The 19,611-nt window shown below is 39.5% G+C and overlaps 1 protein-coding gene across 1 annotated transcript in view; it reads left to right on the top strand.

The window, feature by feature from the left end:
- Positions 1–17,745, top strand: part of RBP1 (retinol binding protein 1) — a 49,080-nt gene extending 31,335 nt beyond the window's left edge. The window contains exons 3-4 of the mRNA XM_044432829.1: positions 11,645–11,746; positions 17,440–17,745. Of these exons, the coding sequence (XP_044288764.1) occupies positions 11,645–11,746; positions 17,440–17,493 (156 nt within the window). The 3' untranslated portion in view covers positions 17,494–17,745. The remainder of the gene's footprint in view (positions 1–11,644; positions 11,747–17,439) is intronic.
- The last annotated feature ends 1,866 nt before the right edge of the window (positions 17,746–19,611 follow it).

Genomic DNA, 19,611 nt, shown 5'->3' with positions numbered 1-19,611 from the left:
CAGTGACTGAGTTTATACAACAGACTAGTGGTTTATAAGCCACAGTGATTTAGTATGTCACCTGGATCCCTTGGGTGACTTATAAACACTCCTACTAAACATGGCTTGTAGTATGGTTTAACAAACCCACCATGGCTTGTTGTGTTGTCCAAACCTGGGCAACAAAATAAACCATGTTCAGGTCAAAAACCAATGAAAAGCCCTTGTACTCTATCCAAGAGGGCTAGTAATGTGGCTTTCCCAGACACCCAAAACAGTTCTTGAGAACAGTTAGGAAAGGCTTTCCCCTCCCTGCTAGAACTGGAGGAGCACTTTATAACTTTGGAAAAGTTTGTGAATACAGGCTTGTCCCTTTACATCACAAGCCTCATGCTCCCACTTCACTGGGGTTTACAATAGGCTTTGCCACTTTCACTCAGGATAAATTGTGAAACTGGAGTTTCCTAGACCTTTGAAAGGGGGAGAATTGGTGGGATAATTGTCCTCCAAAACATTTTATAGGTTCTGGGGAGTTCTTGGGGGTGGGATGGGGAGCTTGTGCCTCTGTGTGATCCACATTTGTAAAAATGAGGGAAGACCAGGGCCAGATGAGCAGTTCCCAAAACCCACCTCTGTCACTCCCACCTACATACACACCCTTTTTTAAAGTAAAAAGTACTTGGCGGAGGCTGCTAAGTTGCAATTTGGCATAGACACTATGCTTACACAGACAACTAGCCATACCAAAATGCACCTTTGTAGCTCACTACTTTAAGAAATGTTTGGGAAAGGACCCTTTGGAACAAAAACCTCTTTTTTGGGGGCGGTATTCAGGTGGTCCTGGGTTGCCCTTGTTTTCTCAAGTGTGTATAACACAGAGGGGTTTTTTTAAGTCAAACTGTGACAAGCACTACATGGCTAGATGCTCAGGGGACATCTCAGTGCTCCCCCAAGAGTGTCCTTGGGATTTGGAAGTGGGGAGAGATAGGAAGAAGGAGAGGAGGAGGGAGGAAGCACACAACCTCTGCTAAAATTTCTCATCAGTCAGGCCCAGAGGAATTTTAACCACAGTGCACAGCGCTTCTCTTTTTTCATACCTCCACTGTAATGTTTAAGGGAATAAATTGGACAGCTCTTCTACAGAGGAAGAAAAAAGTGTGAGCTCCCAAAACAGAAATACTTTATACATCTCCCTGCAAAATAGACATGTGTTTTTATGTTGCATGTTGCACACAGCGGTGGAAATGTGAAGGGAGGAAAGAAAATCATTCACATTTCTTATGCTGCTTCAAGAAGCTGAAAGAGCTCTCATTGAGAAACCTACATGGTGTTAAAACTCTTAGATACATCTGACTTAGCATGGAACTTGTGGATTCCCAGACCTGTGCTTTCAGAGGCACTGTGAATGCAGTGTGTAGAGGGATTTGTAGGAGACAATCAAATGGCAAGAGAGGAGCTTAGGTCGTGAAAATAATACTCAAAGCAGATTGCAAAGACCACAAGACAAAAACACAATTAATATCAATACAGTAATGATACATAAATTCATAGGTCTATCAATCCTCCAAAATGCCTTTGAAAATCATAACACTGAGCCAGATAACAAAATGACTTTTCCTAAACTTATCAGATCAGTTCCTTCCATTAATGAGAATATTAATCATGAAAATGTATCTGGGAATAGGTAGGATAATATAATAAGTGCAGCTGTTGGTAGAAGTCTTGAATGAGCTGAAAGGTTGAATCACTGACAGAAACCCTATATGGGTCTGAACACAGAATAAAAGTAAGTAGAGGCTAGCAGTGTGCATGCAAGCCCTACTTCCAGTGTCTTCATATGCATGAGCATAAAAGTTTGAAGAGATTTTCTAGGTGTATTTTAGTCTTCTCCTCCTCCACTGCTGATAAGGCAGGTATCACAACTGTGGGGGTATCTCAGTAGCTTTAGCAAAATTCCCTTAGAAATCTTGTTCACACTTTTACTGACTGTGCAAAGTCTATACACATGGGATCATCGGGGCTGGACTAACGTACACATCCCCTACCCCAACTCATGTTTAGCCATCACCTGTTGTGCTGGATGCTTGCATAAGTCTATGGTGACCAAAGGAAGTGGGGAGAGTAGCTGAAAACAGAATGCTGCAGAAAGAAGGGCCAAGAAAGAGCTATGACTGGGGGAACCCTCTTAGGGAACTGGAAAACTACCTTCTTTCCCATCAAGCCCAGAATTGTTGAGTCTTGAGTGGCACTGAAGCTCATTACATGCCTCTTGATCTTGTTAAGTAGAAATTTAAGGGATTGAATTTGGTACTTGCTGCATGGAAACCGTATGCTCTACCACTTCGTTGTAGCCCCTTCGTTGTAGGACAGGATGTAAGGAAAGGACACGAAGGGCTGTGTGCTGCTGGTAGATAGTAAATAGCTAAGCCAGCAAGGAAGCTTTAGAGTCTCGAGAACCATAAGCCACAGAATAATGGGGCCTTCTTCCAAGCCCAATATGAACTTTACAGAAGGATATATAGGCTTTATAGAAAGGAGAATTCAACCACACCTAGCTCTTGTTGTCATTTTTATTTGGTGACCTGACAGGCTAAAGGAAGCAAGGACTTTTATATAAAGACAGCTGGTTGGCCAGTGTGTGAGCAGAATGCCAGACCAGATAGACTCTTAATCTGATCCTGCATGGCTCTTCTATCTTCTTATATGAGACTATCCAGCCAAAAGGAATTGGGTACATAACACATACTCATCTATGCATATTGAATAGCTGGATTGCTGGATTCTTGGATGGAATCCGTTTCTTGGAGGGAGAGGGGACGTTAGTAGTATTCCATCAGTTACTGTTCCTATGATGCCAGTGTTTGTACAGGAGCCCTCTCTGCACAGGCCTATTGAAATGCATGGAAATTGTTCAGTGTTAGAAACTGACCTCATTACTCCTGTAGTATTTGGTATGGTATTCTGTCCAGTATGAACTACCTGGAAAAGTGGACATGATATTAACAAAAATCCTGTGTGCCACTCTAATAAATGTGTATTCATGCCTTCAACAGATGACAAAATGGGTTTCTGGAAATCATAGATTATGAGAATGCTAGGTTAACGTGTCCCTTGCCTCCTGTCTTTCTGAAGAAATGCTAGATCACTTAAAAGAAAGATTGGTTGAACAGAACCATTAAAAATCATTGCATTTTCCCAAGGTCAGTTGGTGCAGTAGTCAGGATTAAAATGCTGAATGAGGGTTCCCTCTACTGGTAGAAAACCTCGTCAACAGAATCAGCAGTGATCAAATGATGCTCTTGTGATGAATGGAGCTCTCTATTCCTGCTGATTTGACCACTGGGCAGGCATATCTTGTCTTAGCATCTGTATAATTCCACTGAGTTCAATAAAACTAATTCTGATTGGCAGCATTGCTGTGGACCATACACATATGCTGCTCCCTGCATGTCAACAAATTATCCATGCACATAGAAACTGTAGTACAGTTAATTGTAGTTTAGAGTCATCTAGAATTTCTTTTCCCATAGTTCTTATGTATATGAGTTATGATACATCTTTTAACCCAAACTATATCTGCCTTGTGAAAAATCATAATTTAAAAAATCAAAACAATACATTTAAATCCATAGGTGTTTCTTATGTTTAGCCAACATTTGGCACAAAGAATGATGTATATCCTGTTTGTTTGTTTAATATTCTTCCTCTTTAGCTAAAATGGTTCTCTCTCATCATTTTCAGCCATTTCCCATTCATACAACACTTTATTCTCACAAGAATGGTCCAATTGTTAGTAGCGTATTTTCTAAGAAAGTCTATTAAACAGAATGACTAAACCAAGATGACTGACTGGATCAATGAGATTCATTAGGATTTGAATCCCAGTGTTTCCAACCCTAGTTAGACCCTCTTAACCTCCATTCCTTCATTCCTTTAAGAGAAGAAGTACACCACAACAGGGGAAAGAAAATCACTGTTCACTTATCTTTTGAATGTGTCTTGTTTGGGAATAAAACAATCACAGGAATAATCCTTTTCACAAGAAGAAATAAATATTGCAATTTACTCTGCTACAGAAAATGCAAGTATTCAACTATCCTAGCAGGAATGAACCTTCTCACACCTCCTTTTCAGGCTGGCCAACCCCCAGCCTCTTGAAAAAGCTACATAGAGAGTCAGAAGACCCTGCTGGATGGGTGAGCCATGGTACTGGAAAAGGGAAAATCCTTAGCAATTGAGCAGAAGGTGTGGGACCCTCCTGAAGGACATGAGACCCTTCTTAAGCCCAGGCACCAAATCCAGATGGCCAGGGGCCAAATCTAGTCCCCAGAATTCCTCAGTTGCCCCCCCCCACCCTTTCCCTGACCCATTGATTGTTTGGTAGTTTCCCAAATACTGCACACTTCTCCTCTCCCAATTCTAGAAAGGTGAGATGACCCTCCTAACTCTAATGTTTTAAGCTAAATATGCTGGTATTTTTGGATCCCCATTTTTGTTTTGACACGGCACACCACTAGAATGTGCCGGCCTCCAAAACATCTTCTCCAAAACAGAATTTCGACCTTGGGGTAACAGACTTGCTTTAGTCCATGGGCAAGCAGCCTGCATTTCCTTGGCCTAATTTCATGCATAGTGAGAGAGGGAGGAAGAGGAGGAGAGAAAAAGGAGCACAGGAGCACACTAAGGGAGAAGTGGATCACAGAGAGAGGAGAAACAAGTTGATTGCCAGCATGAAAGTCATGACAAGACAATTCCAGAAGATACAGGGCCTTTGATGGGGGGAAAGTTCTCTATCCCCTATTTTGGGGCATCAGGTCCTTCAGTTGTGCATGTAACTGCAAAATCCTATTGTGACATCAACCTTAGGAGCTAAGTTATTTTCAAGTACCAAAAAATATATATCCAGATGGGAAGGTTCCCACCAGGTAGTACAAATTAGAAATCAGATGGAGCTGCAGACAGTTGAAACAGAATCCTCAATTTTACTGTAAAGCAGCAGCAGCATGGATGTTTTCACACTTGCAGAGCTGTTGTTTTATTTTTAATTATTTTGAGCTTCTCTTCTATGCTTTGTCTCATGTGTGAATATTATTAATGCATGATAGAAAACAGAAGGGAGACATTTTAAAATTCAGCGTACATTTTAAGCACTGGAGTGTTTACATTTTACAGGCATGTGTCATTAAAATCAAAGGTGATGTAAGTCTCATGTTTTTATTGAAAAATATCCTTAAAATCTTGATGCAGACAAGTTGCCTTACTCTTCCTTTACCTCATAGTACTCTCTCCCTGTCTTTCATCAGGGATGTGAAGGGAAAGATTGGTCTTACTTTTGAAGTACAAATGTAAAATATGACTCAGTTGAATATCAGGATTTCATTTGTATTGAGGATTTTCTGAGAGTGATCCCAGATCTGCTTTTTATCACACTATTGCTCTGCCTCACCCATGAAATTTGCGGGGAAGGATCCAGATACTGGTGCCTTTCACTCCTAATGTTTTCTTGTCTCCTTCCACTCTTCCCATCCTTCTGTTACCACAGAAAATACATTAAAAAGAAAAAGATGGAATAGTTGCACAGTGTCTTCTAATCAGAAAGAGCTAAGAGCCCTTTGCCTAAAGGATGTATCTTTTAGCCAGATACTGAGAATGAGAAGATGTTGGGTGATTTCAAATTTCTCTGGTGTGTAGCACATGGGATGGTGGCTCCATGTACACAGTTTTTCACTTGCTGTGACTACCAATAAGTTAGAACAGATCTTCAGGAGTTGATCAGAGATACACTACACTTTTGTTCCATGAGTCTATTCTTAACATCTCTGTTGAGAAAAAACCATGTGCCCAGCACTAGATTACAAACTGTGCATGTGATACATTTCAAAAATCAATCCCTATTGCAAATTAAAAGGGTAAATATGCATATGTATAGAATGTACACAGTTTGTACATACATGAAATGCAATCTGTGAAATACGCATTTATCCATTTCTACTAGGTAAGTTTCAAACAATCCACAGCAGATTCAAATGAGTTCAGATTTCCAGGAATCTGACCTAGAAAATCTCCAGCAAACTAGCTTTTCCCAAGCCGCACGGACTTGTGGACTAGTTTTTGCCACTGCTGTTGTGGCAAAACAACTCCCCACCAAAAAATCCCTCCACTGTTCCTCCACATAGATTTGGGTTTCAAAGCATGCATGGGAGGGAGTATTTGCATATTTTGCAGGGATTTGACATTTTCAGAAGAGCAAATTTGCACAAATGTATATTTGGAACATAAATTGGAATGCAACAGAATGAAAGGTGCCTGACAACAGTGTAGGCCTGGTAGGAAGAGAGCATGCACAACAGAACACTCTGAACTCTCTGCCCATCTACCATTTAAGACCGCAATTCCAGCCGGGCAAACTGCCATTAAAAGGAAGTATGGATCTAAATAGACAGGATGATTTAGTATCCACTGAAGGGCCTTTGCCCTCAGCCACTCTTTTATGTATTGTCTGTGTTACCTCAGGTTTATGGTGATTCTTGGGAACCGGAGGAGTCCCATCGCTTTGAATCCTTCTCAGTACTCCCACAGGCAGAACAAATAAGTATTATGAAGAGGCTAAATAGAGTGGAAAGCAGGCTATTGAGCCTACTTACAATAAGTGGGGATTCAGTCAGATCTCACAAGGACTCAGTGGCTGCATCATTGTTAACTAGCAAAGTGCTCTATCCAGTATGTTTAATCAAGAAACCAGAGTGAGATGGATCACTTAAAACCGTTGATCTCTAATCTGAGGAAAAATTGGCAGTTAAGTCTAAAGTAAATGTTGGCATTGCTGACTCAAAGAACTGGATTAGTTTCCATTTTCTGGAACTTGGTTCACCATCTACCCCTTCTGGGTCTCCAAACAAGTGGGTATCACCAACTAAAAGTGGAAGTGTCTTTTTGACCAACACAGTTTGCTAGAAAAGCTAAACTTGGTTGACTGACTCTCAAATAAAAACTACCATGACCCTTAATCAGCTGTCTTTCATGGAATGTAGCAAGTTGGAAAGGGAAGATTAGGGATAAACCATTCATAAATTATATTAAATCTTTTAATATTGTTCTGTTGCAGGAGGCTTGGGTGTGTGAACAAATAATGTTCAATGGATATATTGCTACCTCCTTGGCAGCAATTAAATCTTCAAAGAAAGGTAGGCCCAGAGCAGGTTTGCTATGCCTAGTCTTGGCATCTCTTAATGTTGAAGTAGTTGCTCTTCCCAGCTGCGGAACTGTTGCTATGGCAACTCTAATTGGGGGTGTTTTCAAATTTTATTGTTTAATACCTGTATACCTGCAACCAAATGCCTTTCTGATAATATAGTTCAGTGGGAAGTGTTAAAATGATACATCACTCATAGATGGACAAAGTTCCTATCAGCAAAGATCCTTATGGCTGGTGACTTTAATGCCCAGCTGGGCCTTGATGACAATTCATTTACAAATTCTCAACTTCTTTGTGGGATTAACCATATGATAGGGCACTATCCATATACTAGACATTCTAAGGGTATCATCGAAAGCATCACTGGTGTATGCTTAGATCTTTTAGCATGCCAATGGGATAAAATTATCTGGAGTGGAAGCACACTAGATTATATGTTGAGTTTGTTTACCTTTAGTTCAACGCTAGGGAGCAGTGTTGTGGACTATGTCCTTGTTTGTCAGTCACTTAAGCATGCAATTAAGACTTTCTATATTGATTCCATACCAATAGTGACCACTATCCATTAATAACATTAGTTGAACCTTCCCTAAAGAACCACTCACCCATTAGTTCCTCATTAGCAGACTCTTCCTTGCTCCCATGTGTAAAAATGATCAAGTGAACGAAAAAACCAAACAAACCACAGAGTAAATTTGACTAATTCATAGCATGCCTTATTGGTCTGCAACTATATCGTAACATCTTAACCTCTATTGATGAAGAAAAGCTGTATCATTATGATATATTAATCTCTAGTGTACAGATAGGACTCTAGAGGCAGATAGTTCTCTGGTTGGAAATAAATACCACAGAAAAAAAAGGTGGTTTGACGATGAGTGTAGATTGTTTGAGAATAAGATTAGGCAGGTTTATTCTGTGGATCGAGATAATAGAGACAAATGTTTACCAGAGATATGCTATCAATCAAAACAAGAATGTAATATTCTTATTAATCAAAAGAAAAGTGCTAGAGAGAGAGAAATAGGATTTATTACTATGTGCTATACAAAATTCAGATAGTAAATTATTTTGGCAGCTTCTTGTGACAGAAGCCTGGTCAGAGCAACATGAATATCCAGCTTCCTGTATTTCTAGCTATGGAAAAGACATTTTTCAGTCATACTTCACAACTCTAATACTCTTTCCTCACATATCCTTTGTTTGTCATCTGATGTTCCAGAATGGCTTCCTGTCAATCCTGGTGAAATTATAGATTTGATTGTCAAACTCAAGGCTGGTAAAGCTCCTGGCCCAGACTCTGTTCAACCTGATCTTCTAAAAACTAACCCAAAATGGTGGGCTCCTCTATTGTGAGTCTTGTTTACTTATATTAACTCTGGAAGAATTCCTGATATCCAGAGTGAAGAATTATAGTTCCCATTTTCAAAAATGGTTTTAGGGCTCATACTGTCAATTATTGCCCTGTCAACCTTCTTTCAGTCATTGGGCTAAAGAGCTAAAACATAAACCATGGAGATAATTGTATAACAGGTGAGGAACAGATTGGGTTTAAACCTGGCCAGTCAACCTTAGACCACTGTTGTGTGCAGGTCCATTTGGCAGAGAAGTATACCTGCATTTCTGATGAGAAGCTATTCATTGCCTTTATTGATCTTAAATTAGCTTTTGATCTGGGAAATGTTATGGTCTAAATTACATAATAGTTTCATGGGAAAGCACCTACAGTTCCTTATTAGATACTTGCACATTCAGACCACTAGTCAAGTCAGATGTCGTCTGCAGGGACAAGTTTCTAACACAATCCCTGGTACTAGTGGAAGTAGACAGGGTTCCATTGTATTCCCTCTGCAATACAAATTCATAAAGCAAAGACCTTGGCCCATGCTTATTAATAGCATCCCTATTTGGATTTTGGGATTTCAGTCTATAAAGTTCAGTCTATTTTTCTTAGGAAGCTCTTGGGCCTCCCTCCCTGTGTGCAGAATACACAGCCTTCTATCTGGAAGCAGGGATTTGATCTGTTGAGTGCAAGGCATGGACTGAAGCCTTTAAATGGTAGTTCTATTTACATTTTCTAGCAGCTCCTGATAGCTACCTTTCTCTACTGCTTTCAGATATGCATGTTACCTGATGGGTAAGAGAAATGGAAAAGAAGCTACATAGGCTAGATTTCTCTGCAGAAGTGTTGGACAATAATGGGCTGGAGAAATCCCCATTCTTGTTGTACAAAGATGAATAGATCCAGAACTTCAAAATTTGAGAACTGTTGCAAATAAAACTTTTTCCTCATTATGTCATTTCACGTGCAATAACTGCTACAATGCTGGAATTGCTGTAGCCACATATCTGTACACATTAACTCTCCCAAAGTACAGAAAAGCATTTACTCTTGTCCGTTTTAATGTGCTACCATCAGCGCTATTAAAAGCAAGATCCCAATAAATGAATGAGTATGTTTTTGTGATGCCGCATCAGTAGAAGCAGTGCAACGTGTTCTCCTATATTGCAGCTTTTATGGAGAATTGAGAGAGAAATTGATTAAATCATTAATAATAGATCTTTATGGTAATGATTCTTCCATTTTGGTATCTATTTGTTTAAGGGATGTATCTGTAAGTGTTGCCGATTTTTTATGCCTACAGTGCAGTTTAGGGAAAATGTGGTCATCTGCTTGAGTGAAAAAATTGTATAAATCATTCTTGTTTTAACTGTGTTTTAATTTGACTACTGCTATTTTATGTGTTTATTAATTTTCCTGGTCTGTGACTGTAATAAGTGAATGATAATGATGATGATGAGCTTTACAAGCCATGAAATGCAGACAAAACAGGTTTAACGAAGTATGTTTACCTAGCCTGCATACCTAGATGATTTGTTTGTATGCATACATATAGTTTGTTTCTAGATTAAGTTTCTAGTTTCTTTGTGTAGATATCAGGCATGAACGCATGTAATCAATAATCATTTTGGTCATTAGAAAAACGTAGGCATGGAGAAGAGGTGACGATGGGTTTGTGTCCCTCTGTCCCTTTACCCCTTACCTCCACATGGTGGCAGGGATGTTCTGAGGAGTAAATGTGACAGCACTCAGCTGAACAGTTAGGGTTCTCTGTTGTAATCAGCAACTCTGATTTGCAGAGTTCGGTAAATGCTTGTTCATAGCTACAGCATGGGCAAGTAAAGGGACAGAGATTCCACACACATCCCTGCTTTCTTTCCATGCTTAAGATTTGCAAGTGGCAGAACAGGACTTGGATTCACACAATCTGAATGAGTGTGAGCGAGGTCTGTTTGGTGGACCATGTGATTGCCCCTGTACATCCTTTTCCCACCATGCAGAAACTGGAATGGCAGGGGTAAGAGCCTCCATGCATGTTTCTGCCTTCAGAAGGACAGCACAAGGACCCCAATCCACATGGTTCTTTTCCTACTAGATGTAAAGGAAGAGCAGGGATTTGGGGTCTTTAATGTTGTGCTTCTGCTCTCAAAAGGGCAGGATGGCATCCTGTTGCTTCCAGTTCTCCTATCTATGCATTTCATTCCTATTTCCATGAGGGCCTTTACAAATGTAGGTAGTGGCTATGTCTTGCTCTCCTCATAAGTAAGTTCAGGGGTTCTGATATGGAGTGGGAAGAGGCTTCAATGTATCTTTAATGTGGGGAGAGGCTTTAATGGGGAGGTAACTTTGGACTTCCCACACCTAAAATTTGTGGAACTGTTTTTGGAATGTAATGTAATGTAATGTAAACTGCATTATGTTGTGGTAGTGATAGGGATCTAGACTCAGACTATAGCAGAAGGAAAGGTTAAAGTCACCCCTCTTCCCATTCCCCACAGATGCTAGAGTCCCAAATTTATATAATAAAGTGTAGCTTGGCCCTGAGAACTTACACAACAACCACAACTACCACAACAACAACAAGGAATCATACACAGAATCTATTATATTTCTTCTGCAACTTAGAAACCTTCTGCATACCTTGGAGTACTGGCAGCATTCTACCTTCCGGACATGCATCATATAATGTTCTTAGCAGTGGCTGCCGTTCTCATGGAACAAGAAAACTTTAACAATTTTGCACAGAACCTCACTAGCCCAGTGAAGGATTTCCTTCCACAACCAGCCTGAATAAGCAATATTCATTATTTATTATTTTCTCCAAGTATTATTACTCTTTATCATTTTCACCAATTTTTAAAAATTACTGTTTAAAAAAGGCGGTAAATTAGAGTAACGGTGTCAATGTTTGGCATTTTTAGCTCGCAGTACATATCACAATTTTTGTTGGATTTGTTTACATTCTAGCATATTTTCAGATCTCATCAAGCCAATCATGGTTGCCAAGTTTCAGCTTTTAAGTGTCATTTTTACAGATGATAGATGTTTGGAGCTTTTTAAAAACATCCATCTTACCTAAAGGCGTGTGCCAGTGCCATTTAAAGTTATTTGTTTTCGGTTTTTACTAGACCTGTGTGACATGGGATGGAGATAAACTTCTTTGTGTGCAGAAGGGAGAAAAAGAAGGCCGTGGCTGGACCCAGTGGATTGAAGGAGATGAAATGCACTTGGTAAGGACATGAAATGCTTTAACTATAATTCTGCTTCATTTCAAGCCCTCTCCCTTCTTTGTTTCTATAGCTAAATGCAAGAATCCGCAGCTTGCTTGCACATTACATTAGCTAGCTATAGAGTAGCTAAGCACTGGTGCAGCTTGATTTACTTCTAAAGAGGTAATCTCATGCAACACCCTGAGTTTTACAAAGTCCTTTTATAAATAGTCATGTTCTAAATTCAGGAATTTTTTATATTAGCTGTCCATATTTCCCCACCCCAGCATATGGATATGATCAGTTTGTGCAAGAGATACTGTATAATAGAAGTGTTTCTGATACACCCCATCACAAGTACTGTGTAAATGGGGGAGATTTTTTTAATTCCAACCCATAGGTTATATGTGAGAGAGAAAGAGGGAAAGCTTTCCTTTTCCTTTCCTTTAAGAGTAGAATAATTTATAGCTCAGGAAATGAAAGTGAGCAATTCAGTTTTGAAAGTATCATTTTCTTTCTAACCATTATTTCTGACTTTCCTAGACACTAGCACCTAATAAAGTTTATTATTTCTTCAAGTAGTTGTTTATGGTACGGCTGAAAGCCTTTTCCCCACAACAGGCTACAAAGCCATTCCTGAGAACTTACTGCCTACTAAATGCACTGCACCATTTATTTAGTATGCCAGCTTGGTAAGCATCCAGATGAGTCATTGAATTCTAAGCTTGTGAACAAAGATGGAATATTCAGGCTTGAAGTGTCCTCATAGACAATTGAATGAAGGACAGAACCAGAGAGGCTATGGGTTATATTTAGGAGATCTGGAGTTAAGTCCCCATTCAGCCCTTACTGGGTAGCACTCAGCTGCTTCCCCATCTGTAAAATAGGAGAATTCCAGCACCAGCAGTCCAATTCTAGAGAAAAATAGCTAGTTACCAGACTTCCTAGAATTCCTTCCTGGAATCCATAAAACTGGATTCATGTACTTGGAAGTAGCTCCTATTTCAGTGGAACATGCATTCAAGTACGAAGATTTCATAATGCAATCTTAACCCAAAAGAGTAGAGCCCTGACTCGGAGATCTTACCTGAAGGAGCACTTGCGTCCATATCTACCCTCCTGCCCCTTGAGATCGGCAGCAGAGGCACTTCTCTGGGAACCCTCCATGAAAGATATTAGGAGGGTGAGTACCCGGAGGAGGGCCTTCTCTGTGGTGGCACCCCACTTATGGAATGCGCTCCCCAGAGAGGTCCTCCTGGCGCCGTTGTTATTTGTTTTTCAGCACCAGGCCAAGACCTTTTTATTTAAACGTTATTTTAATTGTTGAATTTATTTAAAGATTTTATATTTATGCCGGGATGTTTCCAGTTTTTTTATATTTGTATAGCTATTTATTTGTATTGGAAGCTGCCCCGAGGTTTTTGCGAATGGGGCGGCATATAAGTATTCCAAATAATTAAATAAATCTGCTGGCTGAGGAAAGATCAGATGGAGCAAACTGGAGCTCTGCTGCTGGGAGGTGGAAACTGCCCAGAAAACCCCGAATATGTCCACAGAGCTTCACTGATGTGTATCTATTGCTAGCACTGATCTCAGTAGCAATACCCAGTTGTAGGTTCCAAAAATGGGGCACTCTGAAGCTGGCATATCTAGAACTGCACAGGAATAAGGAGCTGATGTGGCCAGTGACCATAAACAGAGCCATTGTGAAGGTGGTCCCTAAATAAAAAGGGGGGACTAGTTTGAGTCTTCCAGTATTTGTAAGATATTTATATCCATCTTTATGGAGATTTGTGTCCTACTGGTTACGATAGACAATTTCTTAAGAATAAGCTAATGAAGGTACCTGCGAAATACCTGTGTCTGGTGCAGTAGAACTGGATCTTTGGGCCAAACTAGCACACTAAGCTGTATGTATCTAAAAATTCCTTCTCAATAGCCCTAAATAACCCTCTCCCAGTTGTATTTTAATGAGGCCTGCATTTTCTCTTCTTACAATCTGCTTCTTAAATCTTTGTTCATCGTCTTTCCTCCCCATCCCCACTTTTTCTCTTTTCATAATATATTTGAATCTGTTCTTAACATTTTTTTATTCTTGAGAGCCCTTTGATGTGTAGAGCATCCAGTTGCCATAAAAATTATTCCATGATGCTTCAATAATAATTTTATGGTCAGACTGTATCCCAAATGTTAATTAATTAATCCTTTTACAACGTCTATTAAGCGATCAGCCATAAGCTTTACAGGTTTATTTGCAATTATTTCCAGGCAGCTTATTTTCCAAGTCAGCATTTTCTAGATAATTCGTACATCTTTCTTATGTTAACTCCCTTACCAGTGTGGACCTTATTTCTCTGCACTGTCAAAGCACAACCATTTTTCAGTTTCTTCCAAAAGTATTCTTTAATAGATGGTCTCTTATCAGTTTTTCTTTCCCTTCTTAACCAGATTCATTGATACAATACGGAACAAAATGTCTCCCAGTATTTCTTCATGTATTGACCTACTTCCATTCAGCCTGGTCCACTTTCTGGTACCTTTTGAAATCTAAAGAGCTTTTTTCCTCCTTATTGCAGTTCCATTCAAATCACTTACCCATTAAGGTCATTCACCCAGGAATGGATTTTCCCCAGTGAGATTAATATATCAAAAGCTTTCTTTTTGACTGAGCAAAGTATGTTTATGGCATCCAGGTCATTTATTTCTTTAAAATATTGTCTACCTTCATCTAAAAGTTTCATCTATAGAAATCCAGGTTTGAACTTTTCTGTTAGATCAAAGAAAGCTCAAGTTCCCTTTTGTGTCAGTATCATACTAGTCATTGACTACAGAAGATGAAGGTCTTTGGGGAGTTCTTAGAACATCTCCAAAATGTATGTGCTATCCTTTTTAGTCTAAAAGGGTTGGAATGTGTATGCTGGATATTAAACTTTTGAGTAGAATGATCTGGAAAGGTGGAGTAAGTCTAAGCCTAGCTTCTAATGTATGTCTTGTATTTGTGGGTAGTGGGGAACACTTGATGACCTACTAGAGTATAGCTACCTGGTGCTTTGGCCTGCTCCACACTTAACACATAGAAAATAGCCACAAGGTCTAGTGATTCTTATCAACTTGATGACTATAAAGGGATATCAGATGAGTGCATGACAGCTAAGGCTATGAATGTCCTCTAGTCATGAAAGCTGTATTTTACCTCTGGTATCAGAGCACTATGCCTCTGTCTACCAGTTGCAGAAGAACATGAGAGAAAGATCTATTTGAATACATTCTGCTTGGCACTGGCATCTACCTAGCCACTGTAAGAACAGGACCCTTGATTATATAGGCATTTAACACATTCTTATATGAAATTATTTTTGGCCACCTTTCATGGTAAATTCCTTTGGTGTGATCCAACATGGCTCTCTTTATGTTCATATGCTTGAAATCTTTTGTGTTCACAGTCGAATAGTGCATTGGGGGGACCTGTTTGTATTGTAGTGTTCCTGTTCACATACAGAATACAATAGGTGAAGCCATTGTTTCATAAGCAGTTTTGTATTTTCAGATCTGAACGCCATGCAGCTATTCCACAGGCTTGGTAGTGCTTCCTCTTCCTATGCAAAACACCCAGCAGACCTGGCCTCTGTTACCTGATCTGGTTTGATGCCTATGTACGCTGGGAAGGACACTTGGGAATTAAGGCTTAGCCAAGTACCCTCCTCCTTTATCTAGCCCAGGGTTGGAGAGATCAAAGAGGAACAATCAGTCCACATTCTGCTCCTGCCTTATCCTAAAAATGTGCTGAGCACCAGCTAGGGAGCAAGACTTTCTAACATAGTCACACATAGGATGAGTGACCTGCCATGCAGCCCTGGGCCACCGCTCTTGCCTCTGCCCTCTAGCATCATATTTCCCTGAGGCCACCATTGAGGGTTGAGGTTTCCCTCTTTCCAGAGTGCAGATGAAGAAGAAGATGAAGTAGAGAAAACTCATCTCAGTGCCAATATCTTTTGTTAACTGAAAGAGAAACTTAGAACAAACTGGCAATTAAGACATTTGCAAATGGAAAGAACAAGGGGTGCACTTATTGTTTATATCAATTTGTGTGAAGGTATTAAAATCTTACAATAAAACAAAATGAAACACAAATGCATGCCTAATAAGCAGTTATATATGACTGTTGGTACCATACATGTTGGTACCATACATGTCGGTACCATATTTGCAAATCTTGGTTAAAATAAATTTAACTAACAGATTAAAATACTAATGGAAGGAATAGAGAGCAGCACACAAAATCCATTATCACTGCAAGGATTAGAAAATCTTGATAAATACAACTGGTCCCCAGATAGGAGAGCTTTTCTAATTATTTCTACACTTTATGTCCCACTTTTCTTCCAAGAAACTTGTTGAAATATATGGGTCTCCCCAAACATCATAGAGTATTAACTAACTGGCAATTTAGACTTTATTCTGAGTCCATTGGTTATTTGGGAATATTTGTCCCAAGATATTATATTTTATTAAGTTAAAATTGAGTAAACTGATTGATTTCAAGGGACATTGGCAAACTTGATCTTGGGAGTGAGAAAGATGGTTGCTTTGGGTGCACATTTTCCAGGACTGCTGGCTAGACTTCAGAGAAATCAGAATGTGAAGCAGAACTGGGGGCGGGGGGGGTCTGGGAATTTGGGCCAAGCCCAAATGAGAGAAGCATTAGAGGACTGGTGTGCAGAGAAGAGGCACGTTCACTTTCACTTTCAGCTGTGGCTTCATGGCAATATAGACAACTGAAGCATTATTTAGAATCCAGGTTTGGTCTTGGTGGTTTTACAACTTCATTGCTGCCTGTGTTATTGGAGGTATTGATTAATGCTGATGAGCTACATCAGCCAACAGTTCATGTAGATAATGAATGAATTAGCCAGTTGTTGGAAGTGTACCCTTGCTAATCCATTTTTTCATATGTTTTGGCAATGCCCAATGCCAGCTTCATTTTGGGAGGAGGTAATAATTCAGACAAAGTTTGGGAAAGTTCTTTAATATTTATCTTTTTAACACATATTCTTGTGTTATTTCTTGGACTTGAACACAAGATGAACATAAATTCATTTTCTTCACTCTTTTGACAGCTAAAATACTAATATAATATTTGAAGAATAAACAACCCCCTCAATCACACAAAGAGTGGAGAATTTAGAGAAATTTTCAGTTTTTGAATGGGTGACATTTTAGACATGGATAAATATATGGATATTTGAAGTCCCTTTGTTGAAGTCTGTGCATAATCAGCTTTAATAATGGTAATATACTCTATTATATACAGAGAGAAAGAAAGAGAGGGAGTGATGTATAATTCATTTGTAATTATAACTGGTGCCATGGGCCAATTGCTTTTATTTATTTTATTCTTTTTCCCTACTTGAATTGTGTTTTTTGTTTTTCTGTTGCACAATAAAATAAATCTCTTTCCACCACACACATATGCACACACAGTTTATCATCACAACAACCCTGTAAGGTAAGATAGCCTAAGAGGGAGTAACTGAGCCAAGATCATTGAGTGAGCTTCTATGACTGAGTGGGAACATGGTTTCACTATAATTATTCAGCTATTTGAGCTTAGTTGTGTCTGTCCTTTGATGTTATGGCAGTTACAGTTACAGTTTCTGACAGAGAAACAAAATAGTTGCAGAAGTAACATCTAAGAACTGAACTTTCTTTTGCAGGAAATAAGAGCTTGTGGGGTCAAGTGTAAGCAAGTATTCAAGAAGGTACATTGATGAGCCTTCCCATGGAGACCAAGAGGCCTGAACAGAACATATGGCCCTGCTGTCAAACCTACAGTTCCTGCTAGTACAAAGATCTCTTGTTCCTCCATAAAACCTAGAAGAGATTCATGGCCAACATGTATCCGTGTCTGATTGGAGTTTTGTAGTGGCTTCAGTTGCATATGTGATTTTCTAAAGAGATAAGTGCATCCAAATGAACAGCATCACATTAAAGATGCTCAGATTAAAGCAGATATACCTGAACTGTGTGAATGTACATCTTTGTATGTGTATTCTTATTCACAGAATGTTTAAACATAAGCTGGTTTTAAGGATTGCCATGTGGTCTGAACACTAAATTTGAGCATATAATACAGGAACTGTGCATGGGAGACCATTATAGCTATGTGGGGTTGCCTCTGAAGCTACTGCCAGACTGTTGACTGGGGCTGTTTCTAGGAAGCACACAACTCCTTTACTGAAAGAACGTCTCTGGTCCCCAGACTACTTCTGGTCACAATATATATGCTGGTTATGACCTACAAAGGCCTTTGCAGCTTGGGGTTCAGGATATCTAAAAGACTGTATTCTCCCTTATGACCCTGCCTGTTCCCTAAAATGTTGTGCAAAGAACCTTCTCTAACTCCCGTCACTTCACAGTCACACTTCATGGGAATGCAGGAAAGGGCCTTTTCAGTGGCTGCCCCAAGGCTGCAGAACTTCCTTCCCAGGAGGGAAGGCTATATGGGCTATGTTGTGCTTTTGCAGGCAGACCAAAAAAAAAAAAAAGTTCTGACAGGCCTTTGGGAATAGCTTGGACCTGTGAGACTGCATTGGACTAGTTTTATTCTATATATTTTAGCATTTCTAATATTAGTATTTTGTATCAATATAATTGTGTAAGTTGTTATGTAAGCTGCCTTGAGTCTAATAGAATAGGTGGACTATTATTTTTACTAACAGTAATAGCTACTAGCAAAATCCAGACATGCTTTGCCTTAAACAATGGAGCGATATCAGTGTCCTTCAACAGAAAGCAACTTCTATGGAGCTGGCTAAGAGGAATCATCTCAAGTGGGCTAAACCCATGATGATGGGACCAATTGTTTTTTTGGCAGAGTCCTTTGGAACAGAATTTTGTGTGTGTTCGCTTGGCTATGGATTACCATTTCTCTGCATGTACAGTAAAGATAATGTCAACACATTTCAATGGATTCGTATACAAATGAGAGTGTTTAAAATGGTAACAAATATCAAGAGTATGATAGGGGATCTGTAACTGTCAAGTCCAAGTTGTCTCATGAATGTCAGCTTCCATCCCTATGTGTGTGGGGAACTGTTATCTGATAATCCTAATTGGGAAGGTGATTTGGTGTCTCTTTCTAAAAGGTCTGAGGTAGCTAGATTGTGGAAGACATCTGCTTGAATCTTTGGAGACTTTACAGCCCAATTCCATGTATGTGCAGACATAAAAATCTTAAATGACTTAGCTACAAACCCATTCCAAGGCAATGAGATTTAATTCTGATTAAGGATGCATGGGACTGTGCTGTTAATGACTTCTTCCTCCAGCTGCCCCAGTTTTCCAATCTAACTCCCTTCCTCCCTCCTAAAGGTGTTGTTTTCCTCCATGGAGCTAACAGCATTTTAGTGTGTGGGTTTGGAGGGGTAGAGGGAAATTGGAATTAGAAAAACCAAGGAGGGGTTTATGATTAAACATCTTTGGCTACTTTGGCCAAATTCATGCCTCTGCAGGAGTTTTAATGAAAAAAAAAAGAAAGATAGAAAAGCATTAGATCTGTCAGAGAGATCTCCCATGATACTTACATAGGTTCTAAACCTTTATAAAGAAAGGCTCTCTAAGGTCTCCTTGGAACAACTTTCCCTGAGTAGTTTTCCAAACCCAAGAGAATTTTAGCTCACAAATAGGAAATAAACTACTGTAAGCCACCCAGAAAGCATTGACTGTTGGTTAGTATAGAAACAAATTAATAATAACCCAAAGTGAAGTTTGTGCAGATCTTAAATCCAGGAGACTTTCACTGAAAAGAGACATTGGCCACATAGATTGGGCTCTGGATAGTTTTTATTTATTTCAGCTGGAAATATAAATAAACTGTGCAATGGTTA

The sequence above is a fragment of the Varanus komodoensis genome, unplaced genomic scaffold (genome assembly GCF_004798865.1).
Source record: "Varanus komodoensis strain SLA01 unplaced genomic scaffold, ASM479886v1 scaffold25, whole genome shotgun sequence".
NCBI classification, from domain to species: Eukaryota; Metazoa; Chordata; class Lepidosauria; order Squamata; family Varanidae; genus Varanus; species Varanus komodoensis.
The sequence above is the reverse complement of the archived record's forward strand: the minus strand, read 5'-3'. Positions and strand labels throughout refer to the sequence as shown.